This window comes from Mus musculus, chromosome 14 (genome assembly GCF_000001635.26).
Source record: "Mus musculus strain C57BL/6J chromosome 14, GRCm38.p6 C57BL/6J".
Taxonomy (NCBI): domain Eukaryota; kingdom Metazoa; phylum Chordata; class Mammalia; order Rodentia; family Muridae; genus Mus; species Mus musculus.
Genome location: NC_000080.6, coordinates 19562091 through 19589889, shown reverse-complemented (window position 1 = coordinate 19589889; position 27799 = coordinate 19562091). Strand labels below are relative to the sequence as shown.

The window sequence follows — 27799 nt, the reverse complement described above, 5'->3', positions numbered from 1 at the left end:
GGAACAGGAATGAAGATAAGTAACAGTTGAATTTAAAACATTTTCAGTCTTCTGTTGAGGGACACCTGGGTTGTTTCCAGCTTCTGGCTATTATAAATAAGGCTGCTATAAACATAGTGGAGCATGTGTCCTGGTTATATGTTGGCGTATTTTTTGGGTACATGCCAATTAGTGGTATAGCTGGGTCTTCAGGTAGATCTATTTACAAATTTCTGAGGAATCGCCAGATTGATTTCAGAAGTGGTTTGACCAGCTTTCAGTCCCACCAGCAATGGAGGAGTGCTCTTCTTTCTCCATATCTTCGCCAGCATCTGCTGTTACCTGAATTTTTGATCTTAGCCATTCTGACTGGTGTGAGGTAGAATCTCAGGGCTGTTTGGTTTGGCATTTCCCTGGTGACTAGGGATGTTGAACATTTCTTTAGGTGCTTCATGGTCATTCAGTATTCCTCAGTTGAGAATTCTCTGTTTAGCTCTTTTCCCCATTTTTAATAGGGTTATTTGGTTCTCTGGAGTTCTTCTTGAGTTCTTTGTATAGACTGGATATTAGCCTTTGATAGTATATAGGATTGGTAAAGATCTTTTCCCAATCTGTTGGTTGCCATTTTGTTTCATTGACAGGGTTCTTTGCCATACAAAATGTTTGCAATTTTTTGAGGTCCCATTTGCCGATTGTTGATATTAGTTATCTGGAGACACCAAACCCAGACACTATTGTTGATGCCAAGAAGCACTTGCTGACAGGAATCTGGTATGAGTGTCCCCTGACCAATACAGATGCAGATACTCATAGGCAACCATCTAACTGAGCATGAGGATACCAGTGAAAGAGCTAGGGGAAGGACTGAAGGAGCTGAAGGGGGTTGCATCCCCATAGGAAGAGCAATATCAACTAACTGGACCACCCCATGCTCCAAGAGACTAAACCATCAACCAAAGAGTATACATGGAGGGATCCATGGCTCCAGATACATATGTAGCAGAGGATGACCTTGTTCGGCATTAGTGGGAGGAGAGGCCCTTGGTCCTGTGCAGGTTTGATGACCCAGTGTAGGGGGATGCTAAAGGAAGGGTGGGAGTAGGTGGGGGAGTGGGGTATCACCCTCATATAGGCAAAGAGGAGGCAGGAGAAAGAGGGTTGGGTGGGGGTGGTTGTGGACGGTTAAAGGGGGATATCATTTGAAATGTAAACAAATAAAATGATTAATTAAAAATCCACCCCCCAAACCCAAAAAACATTTTCAGATTTAGAGAAGGATTTATATTTCAGTATAAAATGAATATCAATTTCATAAGAAGAAACAAACATTCCTAAAACTAAAATCCACTTAGATTCAAACCATTAGTCCAAACACAAAATGAAAATATTAAAACTTGATGGACAGAAACATAGTGGACTGAGAGTAGACATCTCATTGCTGGCCCGAGGTGCCAAAAGGTTGTTATGAAGGGTTGGAGTTAATCACTTTCCATGTAGAATTTTGTAGACATTGAAATTTTGATGTAGGCATAGGAGGAAATAAAAATACAAGACTCAGAGGCCTTTGGTGAAAGAAATTGAAAAGCACATTCTCAGACACACACACAGACACACACAGACACACACACACACACAGATATACACACACACACAGAGACACACACACACACACACACACAGAGACACACACACACACAAACACCAGTGTCTAGAGTTCTGTGAAGCAATGCCCCTCCCTGCCTTTTTTGTCTCCCACAGGAGACGCTATATCACTTCCCTCCTCTGTAAAAAGCACATTCTCAGACACACACATACACACACACACAGAGACACACAGACACACACACAGAGACACACACACACACAGAGACACACAGACACACACACAGAGACACACACACACAGAGACACACACACATGCAGACACACACACAGACACACACAGACACACACATAGACACAGACACAGACACACACACACACACACACACACACACACACACACACACACACCACTGTCTGTAGAGGTCTGTGAAGCAATGCTGCTCCTTGCTTTTTTTGTCTCCTACCCCAAACTCTGTATCACTTCCCTCCTCTGTATGAGGGCAAAGCCTTAGGAGGTGGATGGTAAAGTGGAACAGAGGACACACCCCACAATCTCCTAAAGTGTACTGTTCCCTGAGAAGGAAATAAGGTGAGGGGGAGGGGCGGTGGCAGCAAGGCTTTCCTAGAGCCCTTTAGTCTGATTAATACACACAATGAATGAAAACAGTCATGCTAAAAGTAGTGCTCTTAGGATGGTCTGGTAGTTGTGAGATCAAACCGTATTTTTAGGACATCCTTAAAACACAATGACTTGGAAGAGTTGAAAAACAGAACTAGTTATACTGTGCATTCAGGAGCAAAGAGAACACTTTTATTATACAGGACAGAATTTAATGTTATAAGACAATGGAGATGGTATTCTGTTTCTTGCTTTATGTTTTGAATTGTTTTATGTGAGTGTGTGCCTGCCTGTCTATCTGTGCACCATGTTCATGCAGGTACCTGAGGCCAGAAGAGGGTATTGGATCTTTTGGAACTGGTGTTACAGGTAGCTGTGAGCTGCCCAAGGTGGGTACTGGGCACTGAACGTGGGTCCTCAGGAAGAACACTGAGTGTTCTTAGTCACTGAGCCATCTCTCCAGCCCCTCCACCTACAAGATACCAGTTCCATTTATACAGAATCTGCTATCATAACCAGACCCCTTCCTTAGGTGCTCATGCAAGTTAGGACTTCAACGGGAACTGGGGAGATACCAACATTTAGAACATAGAAACAGCTGTATATGTAGTCACATTAATGAAGCAATCTGGATTATAACCCTGGCTCTGGGAGTTACACAGGTCCCTGGGCAAGCTGCATTCTTCTTTTCCAGTTTTAATGTCTTTTTTTTCTTTCTTCCTTCCTTCCTTTCTTTCTTTCTTTCTTTCTTTCTTTCTTTCTTTCTTTCTTTCTTTCTTTCTTTCTTTCTTTCTTTCTTTCTTTCTATAAAAAAATAACGTATGTGTGTGTTTGAGACAGAGACAGGGTTTGGGAGTCTGAAAGCAGGGAGTTTGCTTTGGAGCACCCACACTGGGTGCCTCCTAACTCCAGCTCTAGGGGTACTGGATGCTTCTGGCCTCCATGAGAATTCACACTGCTGTGCACAAACCCACACACAGACACAGACACCCAAGTGAAAAAGAAAAGTCAAAAAATGTAACAACATGCTTGAAAAACAGCAGTTCGCTTCTGGTCTGGGATAGCTCAGTTGGCCTAGAGGAATGAAGGGCTGGGTTTGAGTGAGCCCCAGTGTTCATCTGTGATCCCAGTGCTGAGGTAAAGGCAGCATGGTCAGAATGATGGAGATCTGTGAGTTATCTGGCTGCTAACTAAAAGCAAGGGAGGAACTTGTAGACTGCTCACTCACCCCACTTAACCCTCATTCAAAGTAAATGAAGGACAGGCTACTTAGGCAGCAGGTAAGAGGCCACTGAACAAAGCATAGTCACAAACAAAGAAGACCCAACATTCCAAGGCCCCTTTAAAGGAGAGATTCAGGAATGCAAATCTAGTCAGTCAAGTCACAGAAAGTGAGGGCTGGAAACCATCCAGTGGCTTAGCTCTCTCCACAATCCTTAGTGACCTTTATAGGTGTAGCTCCAGTGGAATATTAGCCTTGGAAGTTAGTATGACGTGGGAGCATGCTGGATCAAGTATGTGTTTTGAATTTTCGGTTTCAAAACGTGTGAATGCATCTGTCTACCAGACTAAGGGCCAGGAGATGCAGGAGTCTGAAGTCCATGAGAGAGGAAATGACCCATGCAAATGCAGTCACTCCTCTGTTTGCAACTAGATGGAAACTGTCTCCACTGCCAGTAAAGATGATTTCAGAAATGATGATTGAAAAACTTGCTAGTTGCAATTTTCATTTTCTTTTTCCCAGAGAGCAGCAGATTAGACAGTTGACATTTGAGCTGTCTCTGAACTGCCCCTGTCCCTATTTTGAGTTGAGCACTCACAGGGAACCACAGACCTGCTCCTTAGCTGGTTTTCTTTTCACAAATTCTTTCAGCTATAGAAAATGAATAAAAGCAGGGCTCCCCAGCCAGCCCAGCCAGACATCCCAGCTGCCAGAATAGGTGCTTGGGAGCGGCTCAGGGGAGCAAAGCACAGCCTTGCTCTGTTGAAGCCAGGTACTGTCCTGGGCAATTGGCTCCAGGCTCAGCTCAGGAGGCAACCACCTGGAGCTACAGGCACCCTAGGCAAGGAATGCCTGAAGGAAAGGGGCCAGGTCCTGCTCACCCCTCCTGAGCTACTTGCCCCTGACATCCCCGATGCTCCTGTTGAGCCTGGGTCCTTGGTGAAGCTTCCTCTTTTAGCTGCACCACCACCAGGTGCCTGTGACCGCCCGGTGGCTGCTTTCCTTTCCGCACCATATATGGCCTGGCAGGGGGGGTCACATGCATTCCGGGCCGCCGGCCGGTAGGGGTCGCTGGGGAAGGGGCAGACGGCGGGAGAAAAGGGGAGGGGATCGGAGGCAGAGACAGGAGAGGGGTGGGGTGGCGGATTCTGGGGCCATGGGAGGCAGCAAAGGCTCGAGGAGCCGAGCGCTCGCCACCGCGCCATGGAGCTGCACTCATGCGGCTGCGGAGGTGGTGGTGGAGGAAGGGACCCGCGCGGGGGGCGGAGGGGGGGGGGGCGAACGGGTCGGAAGCCAGAGAGCGCAGTGTCCCTGCGCTCCGTTGGTCAGCGGGCGCGGGCCGGCAGGATGGAGCCGCAGCACGTGCGCCCCGTGCTTGGATCCCAGAGCCCAGCCTGGGAGGAACCGGTGAGTACCACGCCCGCGCCCGCGCCCACCCCTCCCGCTTGTCCTTGCTCCCCGCCTCCCCCTCCCGGCCAGGTTCCGTTCCGGAAGCGGTCCGGGATGAGGTCCCCAGTTGCTTCCCAGCCAGGACAGCGCTTCCTCCCGCGCCCTGGCTCCTCCTTGCTCCCCGCCCGAAGCGCCTTTGTCTGGTCGGCCTCTGGATCCGGAGAGGACCATTTCCGCGCTTCATCCTTTTCTCAGCTTTGCACTTTATTTCCTAGAGTGGCATGGAGGCCAGGGAAGTGGAGGGGGCTGGGTTGCGCGGTCAGCGGGTGCGGCCAGGAGGAGACGGGGGTTCACCTCTTGACCATGCGCTGGCAGTCACCTGGGCACTCAGGTTCCCAAGAACCTCCGCCTGGGAAGGCCCGAGGCTGCCAGAAACCCAGAGCCACGCCTCCGACTCGGGTGGCCTAGGCTGCCCTGAACTGTTCCGAGGGTCAAGGACCTGGCCAGGGATCCAGCCCCAGATAACTTCGCTTTCGCCTGGATCTCACAGCACACGCCACGCGCAGATGGAGTCACTTTTGGGGCTCAGAGTGTTGCGTGTGAGAAGATGCGAGTCGGGGTCTTTGGATTTATTCCCTAAAATCCATTAACTTATTTCTTGCACCTCAAACTGAACCTTCTGTTATCCATCCATCCATCCATTCAGGGATTCCTCGCAGGAATCCCCGCCCTGCGTAGACCCTTGTAATCTTGAGTGGGCAATGAATTTTGGCCCTGCATACCCTATCTATGTATTTCTTACTCGTTTTTGATTGACGTTGTGAACCGTCTCAAAAGCCTGGTCTAAAATTTCTGGCTTCATCCCTGCTGAGGTGCTGTTCCAGTGAAGTTGTCCCAGGGACTTCCTGAGTCTGCTCAGGTGCGCCCTCTGCCTGTTGAGAGCTTGTAGGTCAGGGGCCAGGCTTGCTTCTTTTCTTACCCTTAGACTTCCAGCCATTTTGCCAGGGTACAATTTATTGCCTCCTGCTTCCTGACCTTTCAAGAAGTCCTTCGACTTTGATCCATCTGCCACTGCGTTTGTTTTTGTGAGTTTGCACGTTAGGTAGCCCATCTGCTCGTGTTCTATTGCGATCATTATTAGGGAGTAAGGTGTCTTGGTTAAACATACAATTCAGTCTTGACATTTTAGATCATTAGGAATGAAATCCAGCGACCTGTTTTGAACTTTACTATATAAAATCTTATCAGCTTCCACCACGTACAGCGGGAAGCTCCAAGTTATATGTAGTGCTTTTTGGGTGCTGAATGCTAGGACTTCACCGCAGTTAGAAAATTAGAGAACCTCCGGCTTTCTTCTCCAAAGTGCTAAGAAACAGAGTGCTTTCTTATTCTCCTAGAAAATCTTCAGTACTCGTCTCGCAACATGAACGTTTAAAGCTAAAACCTTCACAGAGATGTGAGATGGAGCAGGAGCAGTGGCTAAATGTTGAACTCTTCAAAACTTGGCGTATGTACGTGGCTAAGGCATTTTATTAGTTCAGCAAATATTCTTATCCAACACCTGTCGTGTTCTGAGATTGTTGGGCAAGCTGTTAACTCTCAGACAAGCGTTGTCCCCAAGAACCTTACTTTATAGCTGAAGGTTGACATCTATCCAAGTATGTGTCAAAAAAGTTCTCACGAGGGATTTTATTCAGAACTTTGTGTAATGACTACAATATTTAAGGATTTTTCAAATGCTTTATATAACTACATAAGAAAGTTGTGTTACCTGAACGACTAAAAGAGGAGTGTATTCAAGAGAAAGCAAGAATGTAGTAGAGGAAACAGCTTTAAATGTTAAATTTTCTGGCATGGGGTGCAATGGGGTTGACGATTTAATCTAAATATGTTTTGAAGGAACACTGGGTCCATCCGAATCTGTGTTGTTTATGTTTGGGACAGAGCATCACACTGTAGGACAGGCTGCTGTGGGATTTACTCGGTAGGCCAGGCAGGCCTGAAACTGCATGCCCTGCTCTTGCTTCAGCAGAGTACAAGGCATCATCAAGTTCCCCAAAATCAGAGTCTTTAACTTTGATTCAGGGATCTCAAGAATCTGAATGAAGTGAGTTCTGGTTTCCTTCAGAATGAATCGATATGACCACCATGCGGTAGGCTATACTTAGAACATTAATTGCTAGTCTATATATAATTTTAAGAAGCCACACTGTCTGTCTGTCTGTCTAACACACACACACAGACACACACAGACACACCGACACACAGAGAGAGAGGGGGGGGAGCGAGAGCGAGAGAGTAAGAGAGAGAGACAGAGAGAGAGAGAGAGAGAGAGATATCAGATCTAAGCAGTAGAATCACAGCTTTTTGAAGCCCCAACTCTGTGTGCTCAGAGACTCTCATTTTCAAGCTTTGTGTGTGTCCCCTCCCCCCATTGCTTCCTAGTAGGTGGCACAGAACAAGCAGCTGGTACATGCTCTGGCAACCACAACTAGAGACCCAGCTCCATGCCTTTCCCACCAAGATATATTTATCCTCTGAGCCAAAATAAATCCATACTCTCTTAAAACAAAATGAAAGAACAACAAAGAAAGCAAACCTGTTTTCACTGGGATTCCAGTTCTGAGTTGGTTTTTCAAAAAACTTTCTTAAAATTTAAATATAGGGAATTTAATATTTTACCATACAAACTTGACTAAATGGGATTACTGTGTTATCATGGCATGTGGCAACATGTATGCAAGAATTTGCTCTCTCTCTCTCTCTCTCTCTCTCTCTCTCTCTCTCTCTCTCTCTTCCCCTCTCTCCCATCTATGATATATTTTTCAGTGAACACAGTTTGAGTTTCAAGAAGATTGGATCTTGTAACAAAGGGTATATTTTAATGTTTGAAGCTATATGTGATCACATTGACTAACAGCACACATGTGGTCCAGGCTTATAAGAGAATGACAGTAAAAGAGCCATTAGCTAGAATCCAAGTACCTTCTGCCCTGCTTTCTATTAGAGGTAGGGACCAAAGAAAATGTTGGGACACAAGTTGAAGTAGGGGAGAGAAAGGAGGTGATGGGAATGCCTGGCCTGGTTCTGCCTGCCTTTAATTTCAGCACTTGGGAGTACTCAGAGACAAGTAGATATCTGTGAGTTCAAGGCCCTGCAGGCTCTTCCTGGGTGTGCTTCCAAGCATCAGTACTTGAGGCAGGTGTTCCTTCTGCATCCATATTCATCCTAATCTGAGTTTTCAGGAGTATTTTATTTCACATTTAGATGAATAGGGGAATTTTGAGAAAGAAATGAAACATTCCTGGGGAAATTTTTGAAAATAAACAATCAGTTCCCCATGGGGGAATTAGTAATGAGTTTCCAACCAATCTAATGGAGGTCTTTGGAAGGAGGAGGTACTGAAAGGATTCCCTTCAGTGTTAGGAGTGGCTCCTGGAAAGTGCAGCATGAATTGTGAGGAGAGCTAGTTAGCATGGTTGCAGTGTCAGCTCCCCATGACATCAGCAGTTCCTTCCCTAGACATTCTTTTGTATCCTGGAGAGGCCTGGCATGGTTTGAGATGTCACCTGTGTTGTGGCAACACCAACTGCTCTTGGACCACTTTATGCACCGTCTTTCCTAATCATCCATAGATATGTTGGCCAGAGGAAGGATGCTACTTAGGAGAAAGAATGGACACAAGTGAGAGGAAGAAAGATGACCCTTGACCCTCAGGCTAAAGCATCAAGAAATAAATGGTCCTTGAAAATGTGCCACCATAAGTATTGGTCAGAAGATGGGAAAATTCCTGAAGGAGACCACAGTCTGTTTCTGGGTCTTCAGGAATTGGGACTCAGTAGTTAGTCTCTCTGGGAAGCTTCTGGCCTTCCCTGCTTGTCATGGATCCTGAATTTGTCAATGATTACAGGACATTGGTTTGTCCCAGATCAATGAAGTTTTAAGGCCAAAGCTGTTGTCCTGGGTGTTTCAGGCTTCTGCTCTTACAGGGGAAATGGGTTTGAACGGGACAAAAGTGAAAGCAGCAGCAGGCAGAGGACTGTGAGTGAGATGTCAGCACCTCAGGGCTGGGCATCACTGTCCTTTACCCCAGGGACTCCATTAGGTGAACTGTCTTTCCAGCTCTCCTAAGAAGGAAAGAAATTGGCTTCCCAGGGAAGACCTTTCATTTCTCAGATGTCACAGAAGAACGTCTCTGAACAGTGTTCCCTAAAAGTTGCCCACATAGATAGCAGGTGTGGGTATCAGTTTGTTCTCTAGTCTAGCCACTGGACTGTCAAAATAGTGAGCCAGAGTAGAGACTGGTGCTTTCTTGCCAACTCTGGGCACACTGGGCTCTCACGCAGCTGACTTGGTGAGTCTGGGAATGCGTTGTGCTCTTGCACTGTTTTTCCATCCATAGTCTTGTTTCTAGAGTGACCTGACAGGAGATATGGGCATCTCCACACCATCTTGGTGCTTGTGGGCTATGATAGTTTTCTGATGGTTTCTATACCAAAAGCTTATGGACAGTACTGCCTAATTAAATCATACGCAGCTATGAATAAGCCTGAGGATCCTGTCCTTGGTCACATGATGCATGTGCAAAGTGAAGCGAAAGAGGAATGACTGGGTCACATGCATTCCTGTTTTGTCAGATGTCTGTATAGGACTCAGTGTTCTGTCAATGCTCTGAGCCTTGACAGTATGTATATTCACTTGTGTTCATCTACCCATAGGGGCTGCTGGTGTACTACCATCATCCCCAACACTCCTGTTCAGAAGATGGGTGAGGAAAGTGGAAAGCCTAACCACTCAGCCGATGACCAGTGGGAAAAATGAGCTACAAGATCACCTGATCTTCATCAGTGAGAAAGCTTTGCACAAGAGGTATTTTTCATTCTGTCAAACATCATGGTCAATTTCTTGGGTCTATGGTATGGCCTACAATTTATTCTTATTAAATTTTATGGTACTTGGAGACTGTAACTCCAGGGTGTCACTGTGCCCAACCTTTTCTCACTAAACATTCTCACAGGCTGAACTTGAAGTCAGAGCAGGAGTGAGCTGCGGACATAGGGTATTCTATTTTTTTTATATGAAAATGAAAGCCTACAACTGAGGGATTGAAGAGGATGTGATGTCTCAGCATGTATTGATAGAGGCACTGACATGTGACCGTTTGAGTGAGATATTAGTTGCTGTGAGGTTTTGATTGATTGTTTGCTTGCTTGAGTTCGTTGTTTGTTTGTTTGCAAAGCTTTGTAATTGTCTGGCAGGTGTTGCTTGCTGAAGCTTGCTATATCACCAGGAAAGCTTGGTCCCATTTGGTCCATTCTGATAAATGATGGAAGGTCTTAGGCTCATTAATACTTTTCTCAGATTTTGGGTCTTATAAACAGAATGTCCTCTGCATTTCCTCTGGATTCTATTTAAATTGTACTTTCTCATTCTCCCTGCAAACACACCCTGATTCTGTGTGCATGCATGTGTGTGTGTGTGTGACTCTCTCTATATTCTGGTCATAAGGGTATGTGGTAGGACCTGAGGAATTGCCTGCCTTACAGTCTGCTGACAATGCCAATGCTTAGGACTGGAAACCATACTTCAAGCAACAATGCACTTGCATTATGTGTTCAACTTGATGAAATATTTGAGTTCTGTGGTGAATTCACCATGACCTCCTCATTCTGGGTAATTCTCCCTGAAATGTGGATTATATAGTTTGGCCAAATTCATAGGACTAGGCCAAAGATCAAGAGCCCTTGTTCTGAAAGAAAAAAAAAAGGAGAAATGTCCTCATAGTTTCTGTATACCCACACCTGTGCCATAAACTACTGAGAGTTTAGAGACCTCGTCTGTCCCTCCAGGCCTATGCGGGAGCTCAAACAACCAGAACTCTAACCACCTGGACACCCAGCCTCTGGAGACCTTTGGACAAGATAGCAAGATTAATAAGCTTAGATGATCCTAGTACATAGGAGGTAGAAGGTAACATACTGTGAGCTTGGATAGTTCAGAATCCATCCTGGATTCAGGTGACCCTTGAAGCCTGTGTTCTTGGGACTCTTTGCTCTTGGGGCCAGGCCCAACCACAGATCAAATCCTTACTATGAAAAATTGAAAGTGGAGACTAAGCAGGTAATGTTGGACCTGCAGAGCTTACAGAATGTGTACACTGAGGCCTCAGAGACATTTGAATTCCTGGCAAAGAGAAAGGCTGCTATAGGTAACTGTCTGTCTTGCTTGGGAGCACATGAGCTGTAGAATTGCCATCTCTGCTTTTGATCCTGCACAGGAGACTCTCGAGCTCTGGTTCTTGCTTTCTGCCACTTCACACAGGAGCCTTTAGATTTTTCTGTTGTAAACCTGTGGGTTGAAACACTTTTTGGGGTAAAAAAAAAAAGGTCAAAGGACCCTTTCACAGAGGTTGTGTATCAGACAATCCTTTATCTCAGACACTTCTATTATGGCTTATAACAGTACAAAAATTATAGTACCCAAGTAGCAATGAAAATAATCTTAAGTTTGGGAGGTCACTGCATTAAAGCATCCACAGCATTTGGTAAATTGAGAAACCCTGGTCTTGACAGAAGAACTATTTGTATCATGTGAGGTCTTCTTGACCCCCGGGGCTGAGTCAGGATCTGTAGAGAGCTAGTTACCAGCAGACCCATGTATAGCAAGTATTCCCCTTGTTTCTCCTTTCCAATTCATAGTGCCTTTGCCCATTCCTTCGTGATGTTTCTCCATTAGGATGGACAGGTAGGGACAACTGTAGTCCACTTCTTCTTTTTAGGAAACATGGATCCCTCTTAGTGTTGGGACTTTTGGAAGTAGCATGAGTGTTTCTGGAATTTGCTGTTCTCTAATTTTTGCTTTCTGAGTGCAGCTCACCTAGATGTCCTGAGTTCTTATCTAGGTCTTCCTGAGAACCAGGGTCTGGTGGGGTTGATGGTGTTTCTTATAAGTTAATAGGAAAAGGATAGCAGGGGCTTTGTATGCATTGGGTGTTTGCAGAAACCTGCAGAGCCACCTTCTGATGGAACTGAATCAGCTGAAGAAGAAGGTAGACATGCTGAGGAGGCACAGGAATAAGAAAGTGCTGGAAGATGAGGCACTGGTGCTGTAGTACTTGTGGGACTTAAAGGGGCTCCATAAGGACCAATAGGAAGAGGCCAGTGACTTCCAGAGTCAGGAACAACAGGTAGAGACAGGCAGCTTTGTCAGGCTAATGGTTAGCTCCATCTGCCCTTGTAACTTCTAGACGAGCTCATCCACCTACCTGTGCTTTCATCCATCATCTTACTCATCCACACAGCAATCTAAGTACATACCTCATGACAGCCAATTGTTCAGGTCTATGTCCAAGCACAAATATTTCTGGGGAATGAGCTTCTTGTGAGAAAGTGGATTATCAGCAAGCAAATCCACCTCTGCTTAATACTTCAGCCCAAAGATGAGTACAGTTCAGTAATACACCACACGCCTACAGGGTTCAGTGCACAGAGCTTTAAGTGAGTGAAGTCAGGGCTTGTGGCTTATTTGCTTGGCATCAGTCATATAATTCACATGTGAGAAGCAGCTTGCAAGGGTGGGGGGAATCCCTTTGCAAATGCCAAATGAGCAGTTCTTGATGTCATCTTTTTTGGGGTGACATGTGGCATTTCTCATCTTTGCTGTCTACATTTCAAGACAATCTTTTTAATCTGCCCAGGACAGACTCACACTGACTGAACTCTGACTAGCAGAGTGTTAGCCATGTTTTTTGTCAATGAGACTGGAGTATTCTCCTTTTCTGTAGATTGCATTCTCCTGTTGACTGGATGACTATGGATGTGGGTAGGGATTCTGACAAGCTAGGGACATGGTGTCAAGAGATTTAAGATTGCAAGAGGAAATTTTATGCAACCACTTCAGCATAGTCTGGCCAAGCAAAGCATGCTCACCATAGCAATTGTATCTTCCACCTTTTGTTTAGCATAGTGTAAGATACCGCTCAAATTGCTGGTATGCTATAACTAAACGAATGTGTTCTTGCAGCACGAGGTGCTTTTTTTTTGGTATTTTGCTCTCATTTACATACTCTGTGTGTGGTGGATAGGCTGCTGATATGTGTGTTTTTGTGTGTGTGTATATTTTCTTTTTTGTATATTATAGGCATGTGGTATTTTTTTTTCATGCACTTTTTCATGCATTTTCTTCATTTTCTAGAAGATCTCATTGGGTTTCATTCTCAGCCTCTGTCTTGAAATACTGTTTGCTCTTTCCCCCAGAAGCTGGCTGCTTTGCTTGCCTGGCTGATCATCAACCACTGGTATCCTTTGTAAACACTTGCATTTTCATTCCAGTGTGTGCATGCTTTTTGATACCCCTCCACTAAGAACACATACTCTAATTATCAGGAACAGGATAGTCTGGAGCAAAGGCTATAGTACTGCTGAGCAGAAGGACCTGGTCATGCAGAAGAAGAACAAGCAATAAAAAAAAAAATCTGGTCTTGCTTGGTTGTCTCTCAGATGAAGTAGGAACAAAGCCTGGGAGGATCCTGTGGAGTGACTTTTGTGGGCTTCTTTCTGCTCATGGACAACCTGATGGTCACAGCCAGAAAGAGAACACATCAGAGTTTACATGGATCTAGTCTTCAGGACCTTCTGTCCGGGAAACAATATGTTTGATACTCAGTGAGTGTCTTCCTCCATTCCAAACTCTCTGATATGTTATGAGCTTGCTGTTTTTGAACACACAGAGATCCTCCTGTTTATAACTTTTAAGTGATGGGATTTAAAGGAGTGCATAACCATGGTTGGAAGAAACTACACTTTTATTGAGAAATACTGCCTGTAGACCTGAGATTGCCACCCTTGAACCCGGCTCTCTGCAGTTTCTGCCTATTTCTAGTGAATAGTGTTCTCTGGATAGAGAAGATTTAGGAGGTAGCTGGATGAACCCAGGCAGAGCCTCTGCTGCAGGGATGCCTAGAGCACTTCAGAGGAGTGTTCTGTAACAGAGTCCCATAAGAGCCAGCATACAGCATCCAGAGCTAGTCCTAAGTCTAACACATCATAATGAAAGTCATTTTTAAACAAACAGGATCACTTTCCCTCCCAGGTCCTTCCCTCCCTCCCTAACATGGTAGGGGGCAGTTGGGGTGGGGAGAGGGAAACCTGAACTGGTATTGGTAGAGGGAAAATGACTGAAGTCCTGATGTCTGGCAGAAAGAATGTAAACAGGCAGCCTCAGGAAACTGGACCCCCAGAATGCACCAGAGGCAGTGTCTTTTGCTTTGCAATTTTGTGAGGTCCCATTTGTCGATTCTCGATCTTACAGCACAAGCCATTGCTGTTCTATTCAGGAACTTTTTCCTTGTGCCCATATCTTTGAGGCTTTTCCCCACTTTCTCCTCTATAAGTTTCAGTGTCTCTGGTTTTATGTGGAGTACTTTTATCCACTTAGACTTGAGTCTTGTTTAAGGAGATAAGAATGGATCAATTTGCATTCTTCTACATAACTGCCAGTTGTGGCAGCACCATTTGGTGAAAATGCTGTCTTTTTCCCACTGGATGGTTTTAGCTCCCTTGTCAAAGATCAAGTGACCATAGGTGTATGGATTCATTACTGGGTCTTCAATTATTTTCCATTGATCTACCTGTCTGTCGCTGTACTAGTACCATGCAGTTTTTAGCACAAGTGCTCTGTACTACAGCTTGAGTTCAGGCATGGTGATTCCCCCAGAGGTTCTTTTATTGTTGGGAATAGTTTTTGCTATCTTAGATTTTTATTATTCCAGATGAATTTGCAAATTGCATTTTCTAACTCAGTGAAGAATTGAGTTGGAAGTTTGAATCTGTAGATTGCTTTCATCAGGATAGCCATTTTGACTATATTAATCCTGCCAACCCATGAGCATGGGGGATCTTTCCATCTTCTGTGTTCTTCTTCAATTTCTTTCTTCACAGACTTGAAGTTCTTATCATACAGATCTTTCACTTCCTTAGTTAGAGTCACGCCAAGGTATTTTATATTGTTTGTGACTCTTGTGAATGGTGTTGTTTCCCTAATTTCTTTCTCAGCCCGTTTATCCTGTGTGTAGAGAAAGGGCATTCATTTGTTTGAGTTAATTTTATATCCAGCTACTGCACTGAAGCTGTTTATCAGGATTAGGAGTTCTCTGGTGGAATTATTAGGGTCACTTATACATACTATCATATCATCTGCAAATAGTGATAGTTTGACTTCTTCCTTTCCAATTTGTATCCCCTCGATCTTCCTTTGTTGTCGAATTGCTCTGGCTAGGACTTCAAGTACTATATTGAATAGGTAGGGAGAAAGTGGGCATCCTTGTCTAGTTCCTGATTTTAGTGAGATTGCTTCCAGCTTCTCTCCATTTAGTTTGATGGTGGTTTTCTGTAGATTGCTTTTGTCATGTTTAGGTATGGGCCTTGAATTCCTGATCTTTCCAAGACTTTTATCATGAATGGGTATTGGATTTTGTCAAATGCTTTCTCAGCATCTAATGAGATAATCATGTGTTTTTTTTCTTTGATTTGGTTTATATTGTGAATTACGCTGATGGATTTGCGTATATTAAACCATCCCTGAATCCCTGGGATCCAGCCTACTTGGTCATGATGGATGATTGTCTTGATGTGTTCTTAGATTCGGTTTGTGAGGATTTTATTAAGTATTTTTGCATCCATGGTCATAAGAGAAATTGGTCTGAATTTCTCTTTCTTTCTTGGATCTTTGTGTGGTTTAGGTATCAGAGTAATTGTGGCTTCATAGAAAGAATTGGGTAGAGTGCCTTCTGTCTCTATTTTGTGGGATAGTTTGAGGAGAGTTGGAATCAGGTCTTCTTCGAAGGTCTGCTAGAACTTTGCACTAAACCCGTCAGGTCCTGGACTTTTTGGGGCTGGGAGACTATTGATGACTGCTTCTATTTCTTTAGGGAAATGAGAGTGTTTACATCGTTAATCTGATTCTGATTTAACTTTGGTATCTGGTATCTGTCTAGGAAGTTGTTTATTTCATACAGGTTTTCAGTTTTCCTGAGTATAGCCTTTTGTAGTAGGATCTGATGATGTTTTGGATTTCCTCAGGTTCTGTTGTTATGTTATAAAGAACTCAAGTAGATAACCTTCATAAGAGCTAAGAACACAATCTAAAAATGAGGTAGAGAACTAAACACAACATTCACAACAACGCATCTTGAATGGCTGAGAAGCACTGAAGAAGTGTGCAAAGTCCTTTTTTTTCAGGTAAATGAATATCAAAATGACCCTGAGGTGGTGTCCAGCGTTATACTTTCCAGTGAAGAATGCTAAGATCAAAAAAACTCATGTGAAAGCATATGTTGGTGAGAATTTGAAGAAAGAGGAACATTCTTCCATTTCTGGTGGGACTGCAAAGTGCTATGGCAACTCTGGAAATCAAAATGGAGTTCCTCAGAAATTTTCAGATAGATCTACCTGAGAGCCAAGAACCAACCTTACTGGTGCATGGCCTGCTACTTTCAGTTTTCACTTGATGGCTTGTTACTCAGATTTTCTTATTGGGCTATGACTTTGCTCTTGTCTTTCTGATTCTCAAGCAGTTCTCTGTTCTTACACATTGTTTTGAGGTACCTCTAGCCACTGGGACTTATTTATACCTTCAAATCCCTCTAAATTGGGGGACTTCTAATACTTGGAGAAGCTGAGTGACAAAAGCAAAGTATGTTGAGCCCTTTGGTGTCCAGTGCACACGAATCTATGGGAGTTTAGATATAATAATCCTCTAGAACAATCTTTAGGAAAGCAGCAGTATGCTCTCAGGTCCCTGTGTGACCTCAGTTACCTTTGCCAGCTTTGTGGGCTTCTCTACTGCTGGTCTGAGAACAATTGGAAACTCCTGGAATAGATGTCTCATATCTCATTTCCTTTGTCCTTGTTAGTATACTGATGGGATTCAGTTTGATGGAAATATACTCTCAAGAATAATTAATAAAACCAGTGCTTCTTACGGACCATCAGGATGAAGTACCAAGTTCAAGGACAGTTCTGCAAGAACTGCTCAAAGACAGCCAAGTGGAACAACAAGAAAGCCAAGCAGAAGTCATTCATTCCCAGCACCCTCAGCACCTTTCTCCAGGACAGGGTCACTCAGCTTTGGTAGAAGAAGGGATGACCTGAGATAGCTGCCACATATTCCCACAGAAAAGAAGCAGCCAGCAATATTGGGGAAAGAATATAGGTGTCAGGGGCAGAAAGCAGAGTGTAAAGTGAATAAATAAAAAGATATCAATAAAAAATATTTAATTATTTAAAAAAATTGGACAGAATGTATTGTTCTAGTAACTCTAGTGTGTATACACAGGCAATAACTTTAACACCCAGAGAGAATAGATGTTGTAAAGTAGGGTGCCTTTGGTATTGACATAAACTAGGAACATAGCAAAGATAAATAAAAAAGAAAGATGTTTGTCCCATAGATCCATTATTCTTCTCAAGTCTAAGTGTTTGTGCTCACTTTTACCAGAACTCTGGAAACCTCTGTTAATCCAGGTCTCAGGGCTCATCCAAAGTACAGTCCTGAACTGGCTGTGGCCAAGGGTTCCTGTGTTGTTGGCTGACCTCTGCCTCAGGCTTCAGAGGCACTGGAGGGGCAGTGTTGGCCTTCAGGTGGCAGCCATTACAGGTCCCCTACCATACCAGATAGCGAGTCTTCCACAGATGCCTGGCATCTCAAAAACAGAAGCTTGGGTATTTCAAAGATTGGGATGCCACTCTACAGTCATGATGAGTTGATTACGTGAGACCATACAAGTTAACTAATGTCTGTATGACTGTTTTCTTTATTTGAAAGTGAGTAATGAGATCATCTCAGGAGTGGTTGCTAAGAATAAAATCACTGATTAACATAAATGATAGGACTGTACAGAGCATGGGCTTAATATTCTGGGTCCAGTGCAAATAGCTGGGAGAGTTCAAAACAAAACCAATAAAAGCAACAGGAATACAAACAACAACAATTGTTTAAAACCCTTTTGAGTGCTGAGATTACTGGCATGTACCAACTGTGGCTAACTTTTTTTGTTTTTATAATTAACAACCAAACATACAAACAAACAAACATCCCTATTCCAATTGCAGCAGTTTGCATCAGAGAGAGCTGTGTGACACTGCATGCTGCTTCCTTTCCTCAGATAGCTCAGGTCGTCAGTCCTATACCAGGTCGGCTGGACCTAAGACAGTGTAGTTGAACTACTTGCTGTCACGACATGATTCTACAACAATCCTTTTCTTGGTAAAATTGAGCCTCTATAGAGTAAGCCCCATGTTGTTGGAACCAGGACCCTTTAGGCCAGCAAACACACAAGCCACCCTTAGTGAAAGAGAAAAGGAAAAATCACATTGGAAAAAAATATGCGCCCTAATTGTAAGAAAAAGCACTCATCTTTGAAGCCATCACCTATCTCCCCCTGATTTTTGAGCTCTGCATATTGATATTGTGTGGCTCAAGAAGGTAGTGAAATTCAGATGTTTTCTGAAAGAAGATATACATGATTTTTCACTCTTAAATCTGTGAGGTTAGGGGGCACAGGTTCAGCAAAGCCAGCATAAGAACACAAAAGCCAGAGATGATAATGCCAAAGGGACAGCATCCTGACCTTATAGACACATTAAAATTGAGGTTTCATCTCAATTCAGGTCATTGCACTCCCAGCCCTACCTTCTGAGTATTATATTTGCTGTGAGTACAGTATGACGTTACAACCTGCAACACCCTCATTTCTCAACTTAGCAATTCTGGAAGACAGATATTGGAGAAGTAATTGCTATGAGGCTACAATGCAGTAATGTACAGTTCAGGATGACCACTACTCTCTGATGCCCACTTAAATTGTCTGGTTGAATTTGAGAATGGGAGCATGTGCAGGATAATGTTTTGAAGAAGGCACAGCAAGTTAACCATTTATATTTGCCCTGTAGATGATTCCATATGTTCAAAAGTGTAGGGAGTTTTCTTTGTAAAAGATAGGGTTGTAAACCAGAGATTTTGTGAAACTCATATATATATACATATATATATATATATATATATATATATATGAAAAAATGCCCTCTGTCAAGGAATACACCGTTAGAAAATATTGTCCATGTTTTGTACAATTAAACCTATAGGAGAAAGATATTTGCCTCTGTGAGACAGGAAAACCCTGGGAAATTGGAGTGTATGTCACATGAATTGACACAGCTGGTATATTTACTGTTGTGAAACATCTACTACATCCACAGTCCCTAGAGTTTTGGGTGCCAACAAAATCTCTTAAGCATGTCAGAGTCCTAACCAACGTTCCCCCTCAAAAGCACATGACATCTAATGAAGCAGTAGAATTCTCCAGCTTTGGAAGGAGAGGTTGCCAAAGGGGATCCCACGGGTCCATGAGAGGCTCCAGGAGAGGCACCCCAGAAAAGGACCAAGCTGGGCAGAACTAGTTAACAGGTAGGTCATGGCAGTTGCTAGTGACATCATCAGTAATGCCTTCCTTGGAGAATCTCTTGTATCTAGGATAGAACTAGAATCTTCTGTGTTGTCACCTGTGTTGTGGTGACAGCAACTGCCTGTGGTTCATCCCTTCTGTTTGCTCTGGGTTCACCAGCAGGAATGTTTTCCTGGCTGCTCAGGCTATTTCAGAAAGAGAATGTCGATGAAGGAGAGACCAGACCAACAGAGAAGGAAGAGGGAATCCTTTCTCATGAAAAAGGAAGAAGGAAATGGTTCTGGAGAAGGCACAGTGAGTCCTGGGCAGAGTTGGGGAACTTCCTGGTAGAGGTAGGCTTGAGCTGGGCCTTCCAGGAGTAGGTCTTACAAGCTGAAGCCTTGGACTTTGTCAATGTCAGAAAAAGAGTCAAGAATTTCTGATGATTAGTTTGACAGAGCCAGGAATTGACAAGCCTGCAGCTACTTTTCTGGGAGCTATTTAATTTCATTTTGAGTGGCAAAAAATGTCAGGAGTGGGCACTATGAGAATAACAGTGTGTCCTTTCATGGAAGGGAGTTGAAGCACTTCATCTTCCAGATTACTGTAGGTAACTTGAGTCTCTGATGAAAAGAACAGAGAAGGATGCTCCCCTGGTCATGTCATGTGGTGAGGACTCAGACACTTTGGATTTGAAGACACACGATTAATTAGTGCTTGATAGTGCTAAGCACTATGAACTTCAGGATTTCCCTGCGTCCCATCTGATATGACCTGACAATGTTCCCCATATCTTTATGTCTGAGGCAGCTTATACATTTCAAGGCAACCGGGCCTGTAACAGGGAGTGTGGCATATGTCTGACAATGGTGGTTAGGAAGAGGAACATAGCTTAGCAAACCAGCTGGAAGATAGCTTTTCTGCTCTTTTAGGAATTCACTGTCTTTATCTTTTCTCTCCCTCCATCTTCTTCTTGGGACTCAGAATGGTCTCCCCTGCCCCTGGGCCATCAAGTATGCAAATTCTTTTGTGTTTACCTATCTGCAGGGTCTGCTAGAAATACTTCAACCCAAAATTCCAAAATGACTAAGAAGAGATCAAAAATAAATGAACTAGAAGAACTGAAATTGGATATGAGGAAGATCAGCAATGACATGGAGGAAATGTGTGGAATCCTGAACCTTTACATGTATGAGGATTTGAACTACAGGTAGGAATTATGCCCAGTACCCTGTTGACTGTATTGTGCCATCTGTTAACCCAATTTCCTTCCATGAATGGAGTGCGTCATCTCCCATCATTCAATTAAGTAGCCCTGACAGGTGTTTAATTGTTGGATAAACAAGGTGCTGTGTGTTTATTATCATCTTCTTTTGTACTTGACCTTGGGGTTTTTGCATTCTGATTGTTGCTGTGAACAGCTAGAATGTCCTGCTCACACTTACTGTCTCTCAGTGTGTGAATGCAATGCCTGCAGGCTTCAAGGCTTTACTCTGATATTGTTCATTATATTCTGAGAGATGGCACCTGTCTGGATTTATTTGGCATTCTAATTGTGTCTGTGTGTGTGAACATAGTTGCGTGTGTTTTGTTCAGGACTGGGGCTCTGGGACCTTTGATGGGGTCTGAGGATTTGTGTGATGCACAGTTTGCAGGTCCTGTTGGTGTTGAGTCCATAGAGGTCCAAAGTGATCACCAGGGAAGTTTGCTCCTGGTGTTTCCTTGTTGTCACACAGGAATCTCCTGGAGGAGATATGATAAAGCCTTTCTCCTGTAAATACTAGTTGTGTCCTCTGGGAATTCACATAACAACAGAAACCAAGAAATGAGAATCCCTGCCTTAAAAATAAGAGGAAAGTCATTACAGATATCTACTGGACCCTTGCCTGTGGCACAGTGTAGTGTAAAATTGTCATAGAAGTACTCTATTCCTACATGCTTGCCCGGGAAGCCCTTGAAGGTCAGCTAGCTCCATTTGGTCTCCTGGCTCTGCTGTCCTCTGCCCAGGATAGTAAGTTTAATTAGCACCTAGGGGACCCAGTTTGAATTAGCCAGGATGTGGCATGCACTTGGCTTGGGTAGTACATGATATAGCCTGTTTGCACATGATTATTGATTCCTTAATTCAGCATATTATTTGCTTCTTGGGCCATGCCACAGGATGAACACTGAATTCAACATCATTAAATCACAACATGAGAAGACAATGTTGGATATGAATAAAATGATCCAGTCAATAATTGGTTCCATGCAGTACTCTAAGGAACTGATAGAAGATAACTATTCCTACAGGTGAGTCAGTGACACAAATGAGACCCCCAGAACTAGGCAGGGAATGCTTCTGTCCTTTTAGGACTTTGAACAAAAGCAAGGGTTCTGGTTCTATGCTATCTGTTTTTTATTTAGGAACCCTGCCCTGAGGCAAGGGTCTTGGATTTGTACCTCTTGGACACAGGTGTCCTAAGTGTGAAGAGTGTCCAAGACCCTCCAATCTTTATTCTTCCAAATTCAAGATCCTCTACATAGAAAACTTTTCCACCACGCTGGGAATATCCAGGAACCCTGAACCTCTGGGTTTCTGAGCACAGATTAAAAGATCTAGGATTCCCAACAAAAATGTAAAGATTGGACACCTGTTTGGTGGTCTCACCTCTCTCAGAGGGGCTAAGCCCTCTCCCTGCTGAAGGTTTTATGGTAGCACAGACCTATAATCAACCATGAGGAACATTTCCTCTTCTGTGATGTATATGGTGTACTCTTGGTGTCAGGGTTTTTAGAAGTTTGTTGAGTCCTGTGGAATATGGCTGGTATCTTGATATGACCTGCCTCTGTTTGGTGCTGCTATGTAACTGTGGACTCTTCTGGGGGCTGTCTGGGAATCAGGGCCCTTGCAGGGATCATAGGACTTGTAGGAGTGGCAAGCCAATGGAATCTGGCTGGGAATCACCAATTTTTCTTTGTGGATCAGCATTAAGGAGGACCACCTCCTCCGTGAGTGCACTCAACTCCACGAAAACGTAAGGATATTACTGAATGAGAACAGAAGGCTGCTGGTGGAGCAGGCTGGCCACAAGTGTCCTGTGGGGAAGAAAAGAGGTTCTCTGAGGAGGCCAGCAAGAACATCTGTGTCCCAAGTGCCAAGGAACAGCAGGTAGGATGATGTGTATCAGAGGCAGATTGCCCTCATGTCTAAACATAAACATAGACAATCAAATGTAATAGTCCACCAACTTCTCCAGGCACTCACCTATGTTTCCTCCAAGTGTTTGTTTATGTGATCATCTACAGGGCTCTCTGTGGAGGTAGCCTGGTTCAAGAAACTGCATATTTGGCATGCAAATGTTCCTGCTCTGCTATAATCACTAAGGGAGATAGGTTGATTAGACATCACAACACTATATGCCTTAAGTTTGAAGGGTGCTGTGTTGGAGCCCTTCTTGAGAATAGCAAGAGCTTTGAGGGAAGAAGTAAAGGCCTGTAGCTCATTTGCTTTACAGGGAACTTGTGAGATTCTAGTTAGGAAATAGTTTGCAGGGATGACAGCCTAGTTTAATTGACAAATAAGTGGATTTCATTACTGTCTTTTGGCGGCTTTTCTATTCCCCCCTTTTCTGCTCTATCTCAAAATGGTCTCTTCAGGCTTCATATATCTTGGTTCACACTGAGAGAGCCTGAGTAGCAGCTTGTCAGTTCAATTTTCTTTGAGTGCTGTTGGAGTGGTCATTCCTGGGCCTTAGAGTCTGGAGTTGGCTGGATGACCAGAGATGATAGAAAGGCTTCACACAGGCTCAGGTTTGGTGTGTGATTTCTGAGGCTTCATGAAAAAATTTCTTAATATATGCCCCCAAATTGGACCATTGTTAGATGTTTCCCTCCCCCCCTCCCCCCAGACAGGGTTTCTCTGTTCAAACTGGCTGTCCTGGAACTCACTCTGTATACCCGGCTGGCCTCAAACTCAGAAATCTGCCTGCCTCTGCCTCCCAAGTGCTGGGATTAAAGGAGTGTGCCACTATGACCCCGCTTCTCTCGTGCTTTTTCTTCCTCTAAAATAATCGCAGAGTCCTTGGGTCTCCCTTGAAACATTACCTCTGCATAGTCTGAATTATCTTGGTCCTGATCCATAACAGATACCTCATTGTTTTCTGCTCAGTTATGATTTTATGTGAATAAGTCTGCGTGTGTGCTTGTGTGTGTGTCTGTGACTGTGTGTCTGTGTGTTTCTTTTTGTGTATGCATGGTTTTTCCGACCTGTGTCTCAATCAGCCTCAGTGGGGGTTGGGAGAAATGAGGACCTTCACACAGTTCTGGTAGTATAAAACTGGTTATGTCTGTTAGAAGCCATGTTCAGAAAGTGGAAAAGAAGTCCTCTTTGACCCAGTGCTTCCAGAACAAGGAGGAGTTATCCACAGAGTCTAGGTGTCAGGGTTGTAGTGGTCCTCAGAGCAGCCCTGAAGGGAGAAGTTATCCTGATGTCCATCTGCTGAAGTTTGAAAAGGCCCTGTGTGGTGCAGCCCTTCCATGAACTCAGTGTGAGATAATCCATGCAAGCATTTGTCCTTCAACTAGTCAGCCTTATCCTACTCAAAATAGCCCTGACACAGTCACATTCTGGGGAGAAAACGTTTCTTTTGGATCCTGGTTATAGACAGTTCCTATTACTCTGGGCTCATGCCTTTGGACACCAAGTCAGTTAGGTGATAGAAAAGGGAGATCCTATTGGAAGAAACTGTTTACTTTGGGACAAGTCTGAAACAGTGAGCAACAACAAGAGGCTGGTCCACCACCAACATGTGACCCTAGGCTGGGAAATAAACCTATTCTACACAGCCTTGGGAACTTGCTGAGCCAGATTGGATAATAGGACAAGAACCCTGATTCCCAGACCGGTTTATGAGTGGAAAGCATATCACTGACTGCGCTGCCTATATACTATGCCCACTAAGTACTTTTCCCATTCAAGATTTCTTTTTTATTCCTGCAAAGTATCCTGGGAGATTTTTATATTTGTATTAACTGCGAAACTAAAAAGGTCACTGCGATACAATATGCTTGTATTGCATAAACCTAAATATTATGTGTGTTTGAGAGTATGCCCTGCAATAGTCATAGATGTACAGGGGTGTTGTTCTGTTTCTTCATGACCATCACTTTTAAGGTTCATTGCCCAGCCTTGGTAATATTTTTATTTAGCACACTCTTGCAGATTCTAGGAACCATGAATTACCCATGGGTATTGTGTTGTATGGTGTCTCTGGTTATTTGCAGATAGAGGGATTGACAAGAGGAACCCTGTGAGTTTCCTGACTGGAGAAATAATCATAGCCTTCACTTCAGTTCAGGGCACACTCCTACCCCATAAGGAATCCACATGGTTTCTAGGTTGCACACATCTCTCTTGAACTCACATTCAAACATTGCTACAATGTTATTACTCAATATAATATACCCGCACAACTGGGGAAATGTGGTGTTTTTTAGAACTCCAGTATAATGTGTAGCTGACAGTTCCAATTCTAGCAGTTTTTAAAAGGTGAGAAACAATTCCAAGATCAGGTGCTCTATGACACTTGGGATGCACGTTATGATCTTAGCTGATAGGACATGTTGGTTTGTCCAGCTGAATAGAGCTGTTCTGGGAGAGACAGCTCAATTGACAAATGCTTAACCGGCCTTTGTTTCTTTCTTCCCTACATGTGAAATAGTCCAGCAGAAAGCAGAACATGGCACTGACCACGACATGATCTCCCTCAAAGAGAAGTGCTGGAGGAAGAGCACTGAGTGTGCACAGGAAATACACCACTGTTGCCTCTCATCCCTAATAACCATGGCTGTAATGGGCTGTATGCTCCTCCTTTATTTTGTTTCTTTGGTATGAACAGGCCTTAATTTCATCTAGCCTCTGGCCCAGGAAGAGTGCACATTTAAAGGGACTCAGAGAAATGCTGAGACACATCAAGAGCTGCTGGGCATCCAGGAAGAATCTGAGTGCAAATTTATCTTTTCCTGATGGGTCATCATCAATAATTACATGGAGATCAGTCAACAAATTTGTAAATCCTTGGATCCAAGTTTACAACATGTGTTCTGCTTTGACTTGGGAGGCCATATCCTTCAGACCCACACTCCAAAAGGAGAGTGTTGCTTAAATTTCTCCTGCAAAGTTTGCTACCTCCAGGAACTGCTTTTCTACTAAGTTGCCAAGGACAGCCACAGGCTGTAAGGCTGTGCTACAAAATGAGCAGACTAAGAATTTTGCTTTGCACAATTTTTGTGGTTTGATTTTGGTTTGAGTTTTGATTAGTTTAGTTATTTGGTTTTTCTTGTTTTCATTCAAAGTTTTGTTATTTATTGGTTATTTATTGTTCTTTTAAGTAATTTGATATTTTGATAAGATTATACACAGTACATGTTGACTGTCAGCTTTCAGTTACAATTGAGAACATTGCATTTATTCTTATGACTAACACAGTGATCTCCAACTCTTCACTCTAAGAGCCTTGTTATTTCAGTTGTGATCATGAAATCCCACAGATATCAGACCCAGATGGATCTCTGCACTCTTCATGGGACTTGGGCTCCATAGTTTCTTCTGAGCCAGACTGAACTACAAAGTCCATCATACATTCAGTATGGAGAGTGTGTCCAACTGTCTGGATAGGAACTTAATGATGGAAAACTTACCCATGCTGCATCGTTGCTGTCAAATATTTAGCTACTGTGAAAATACTGTGGATGATGGTGTTGAACGCATTAATGGCAAATACATCAGTTTTTCTGTAATAGCTCTCATTAAATCAAAGCATAGTCTAAGGCAATAAAAAGCTGTCAGAAAACACAGCAGTGTATGCTTCTGCTTTCCTTCAAATATACAATCACTGGAAACTGCAAGTAGAGATAATAAATTCCACAATCTTTTGGGGGATAGGTTTCTGTGGGGGTCCTTCAATGTTCATTTTATTACTTTATGATTCACCTGTGTCTGCCAAAAAACATCATTCAAAAACAATGAAGATTGTAATTAGGTATCATCCTATAAAATCCTAACAAATGCCTTTTTTATTTGATATTTTCTTTACTTACATTTCAAATGCTAAACCCTTTTCTAGTTTCCCCTCTGAAGATCCCCTGTTTACTACACCAACCCCTGCTCACCAACTCACCCACTCCCTTCCTCCTGTCCTAGGCATGCCCCTCTACTGGGGCATAGAACATTCATAGGACCAAGGACTCTCCTCCCGGTGATGACCAACCAGGCCATCCTCCTCTACACATTTACCTAGAGCAATGAGATCCATCATGTGTTTTCTTTGTTTGGTGGTTTAGTCCAAGTGATCTCTGGAGGTACTGGTTAGTTCATATTGTTGTTCCTCTTATGGGGCTCTAAACCCTTCAGCTCCATAGGTCCTCTCTCTAGCTCCTTCACTGGGGACCCTGTGCTCTGACCAATTGATGGCTGTGAGCATGTACTTCTGTATTTGTCAGGCACTGGCAGAACCTCTCAGTTGGCAGCTATATCAGGCTCCTGTCAGCAATCTCTTGTTGGCATCCGTAGTAGTGTCTGGTTTTTCTGGTTGTTTATGGGATGGATCCCCAGGTGAAGCAGTCTCTGGATGGTCATTCCTTCAGTCTCTGCTTCACATTATGTTGCTGTCACTCCTTCCATGGTTATTTTGTTCCTCATTCTAATAAGGACCAAAGTATCCTCACTTTGGTCTTCCTTTTTCTTGAGTTTTGTATGCTTTGCGTTTTGTATCTTGGGTATTCCAAGGTTCTGGGCTAATATCCTCTTATCAGCAAGTACATGTCATACGTGTTCCTTTGTGATTGGATTACCTTACTCCGGATAATATCCTACAGATCCATCCATTTGTCTAAAAATTTCATGAATTCATTCTTTTTAATAGCTGAGTAGTTCTTCATTGTACAAATGTACCATATTTTCTGTATCCATTCCTCTGTTGATGGACATCTTGGTTCTTTCCAGCTACTGGCTATCATGATTAAGGCTGCTATGAACCTAATGGAGCTAGTGCAGATTCAAGGCAATTTATATACTACATAGCCTATAAAACATCGTTGTTACCCGACTTGAAAGGGACACAGCAAGTCAGACTCCTCTGTCATTTGGGGACAATAAGACGTGAGAGTAACTTTTAGGATTTTTCAAGTTTAAGACAAGCTTAAGTAGAGGACCAAAAGGGGAACGTGGCTGTTATCAGTCTGCAATCAGTTGACCCGTAGAAAGGTTGTTATTAGTTAAGTGCTATATGACTCTAAAAATCCTAGTGTAAGGGGTCAGATTAACCCTGTAATTGAAAACATTACCAAACCAGGAATGTGCTATGCTGAGCACTCACAGAGAGTTATGAGGAGCTGCCTTAGGCTCCTTTTACAGCAAGTAAAAATAGACAAAGAGATCAAATATCCTAATACCACAAGATGATAAACCTAACAACTGTAGATTGCACTGAGTATCAGCAAGTTTAGATTCTTGGCCATCTATAGATTGTCATGCAACATCTGCATCAGGGACAATACATAAGGA

At 43.5% G+C, this 27799-nt stretch overlaps 1 protein-coding gene across 7 annotated transcripts; it reads left to right on the top strand.

Moving 5' to 3' along the window:
• The first annotated feature begins 4091 nt into the window (after positions 1–4091).
• On the top strand, positions 4092–26089 carry Gm2237 (predicted gene 2237). Of its 7 annotated transcripts, XM_030248202.1 has the most exons (9): positions 4846–5899; positions 6212–6325; positions 9533–9683; positions 16052–16149; positions 19438–19569; positions 20302–20464; positions 21415–21546; positions 22223–22405; positions 24957–24984. In XM_030248202.1, the coding sequence occupies exons 4-9, from the start codon at positions 16056–16058 to the stop codon at positions 24982–24984; spliced, it is 732 nt and encodes a 243-aa protein (XP_030104062.1). In that variant the 5' UTR covers positions 4846–5899; positions 6212–6325; positions 9533–9683; positions 16052–16055. The 7 variants fall into 7 exon arrangements, with proteins under 7 accessions (NP_001361049.1, NP_001361050.1, NP_001361051.1 ...); NM_001374120.1 differs by lacking the exons at positions 4846–5899; positions 6212–6325; positions 16052–16149 and adding an exon at positions 4092–4832 and having other exon boundaries at positions 19435–19569; positions 24957–26089; NM_001374121.1 differs by lacking the exons at positions 4846–5899; positions 16052–16149; positions 19438–19569 and adding an exon at positions 4092–4832 and having other exon boundaries at positions 24957–26089.
• The last annotated feature ends 1710 nt before the right edge of the window (positions 26090–27799 follow it).

Coding starts and splice junctions, on each gene's coding strand:
- Gm2237 (XM_030248202.1), top strand. CDS start 16,056: ATGAATATCAAAATGACCCTGAGGTGGTGTCCAGCGTTATACTTTCCA. Junction 16,150..19,437: donor TCATGTGAAAGCATATGTTG/GTGAGAATTTGA, acceptor GTTCACCAGCAG/GAATGTTTTCCTGGCTGCTC. Junction 20,465..21,414: donor TATGAGGATTTGAACTACAG/GTAGGAATTATG, acceptor GCCATGCCACAG/GATGAACACTGAATTCAACA.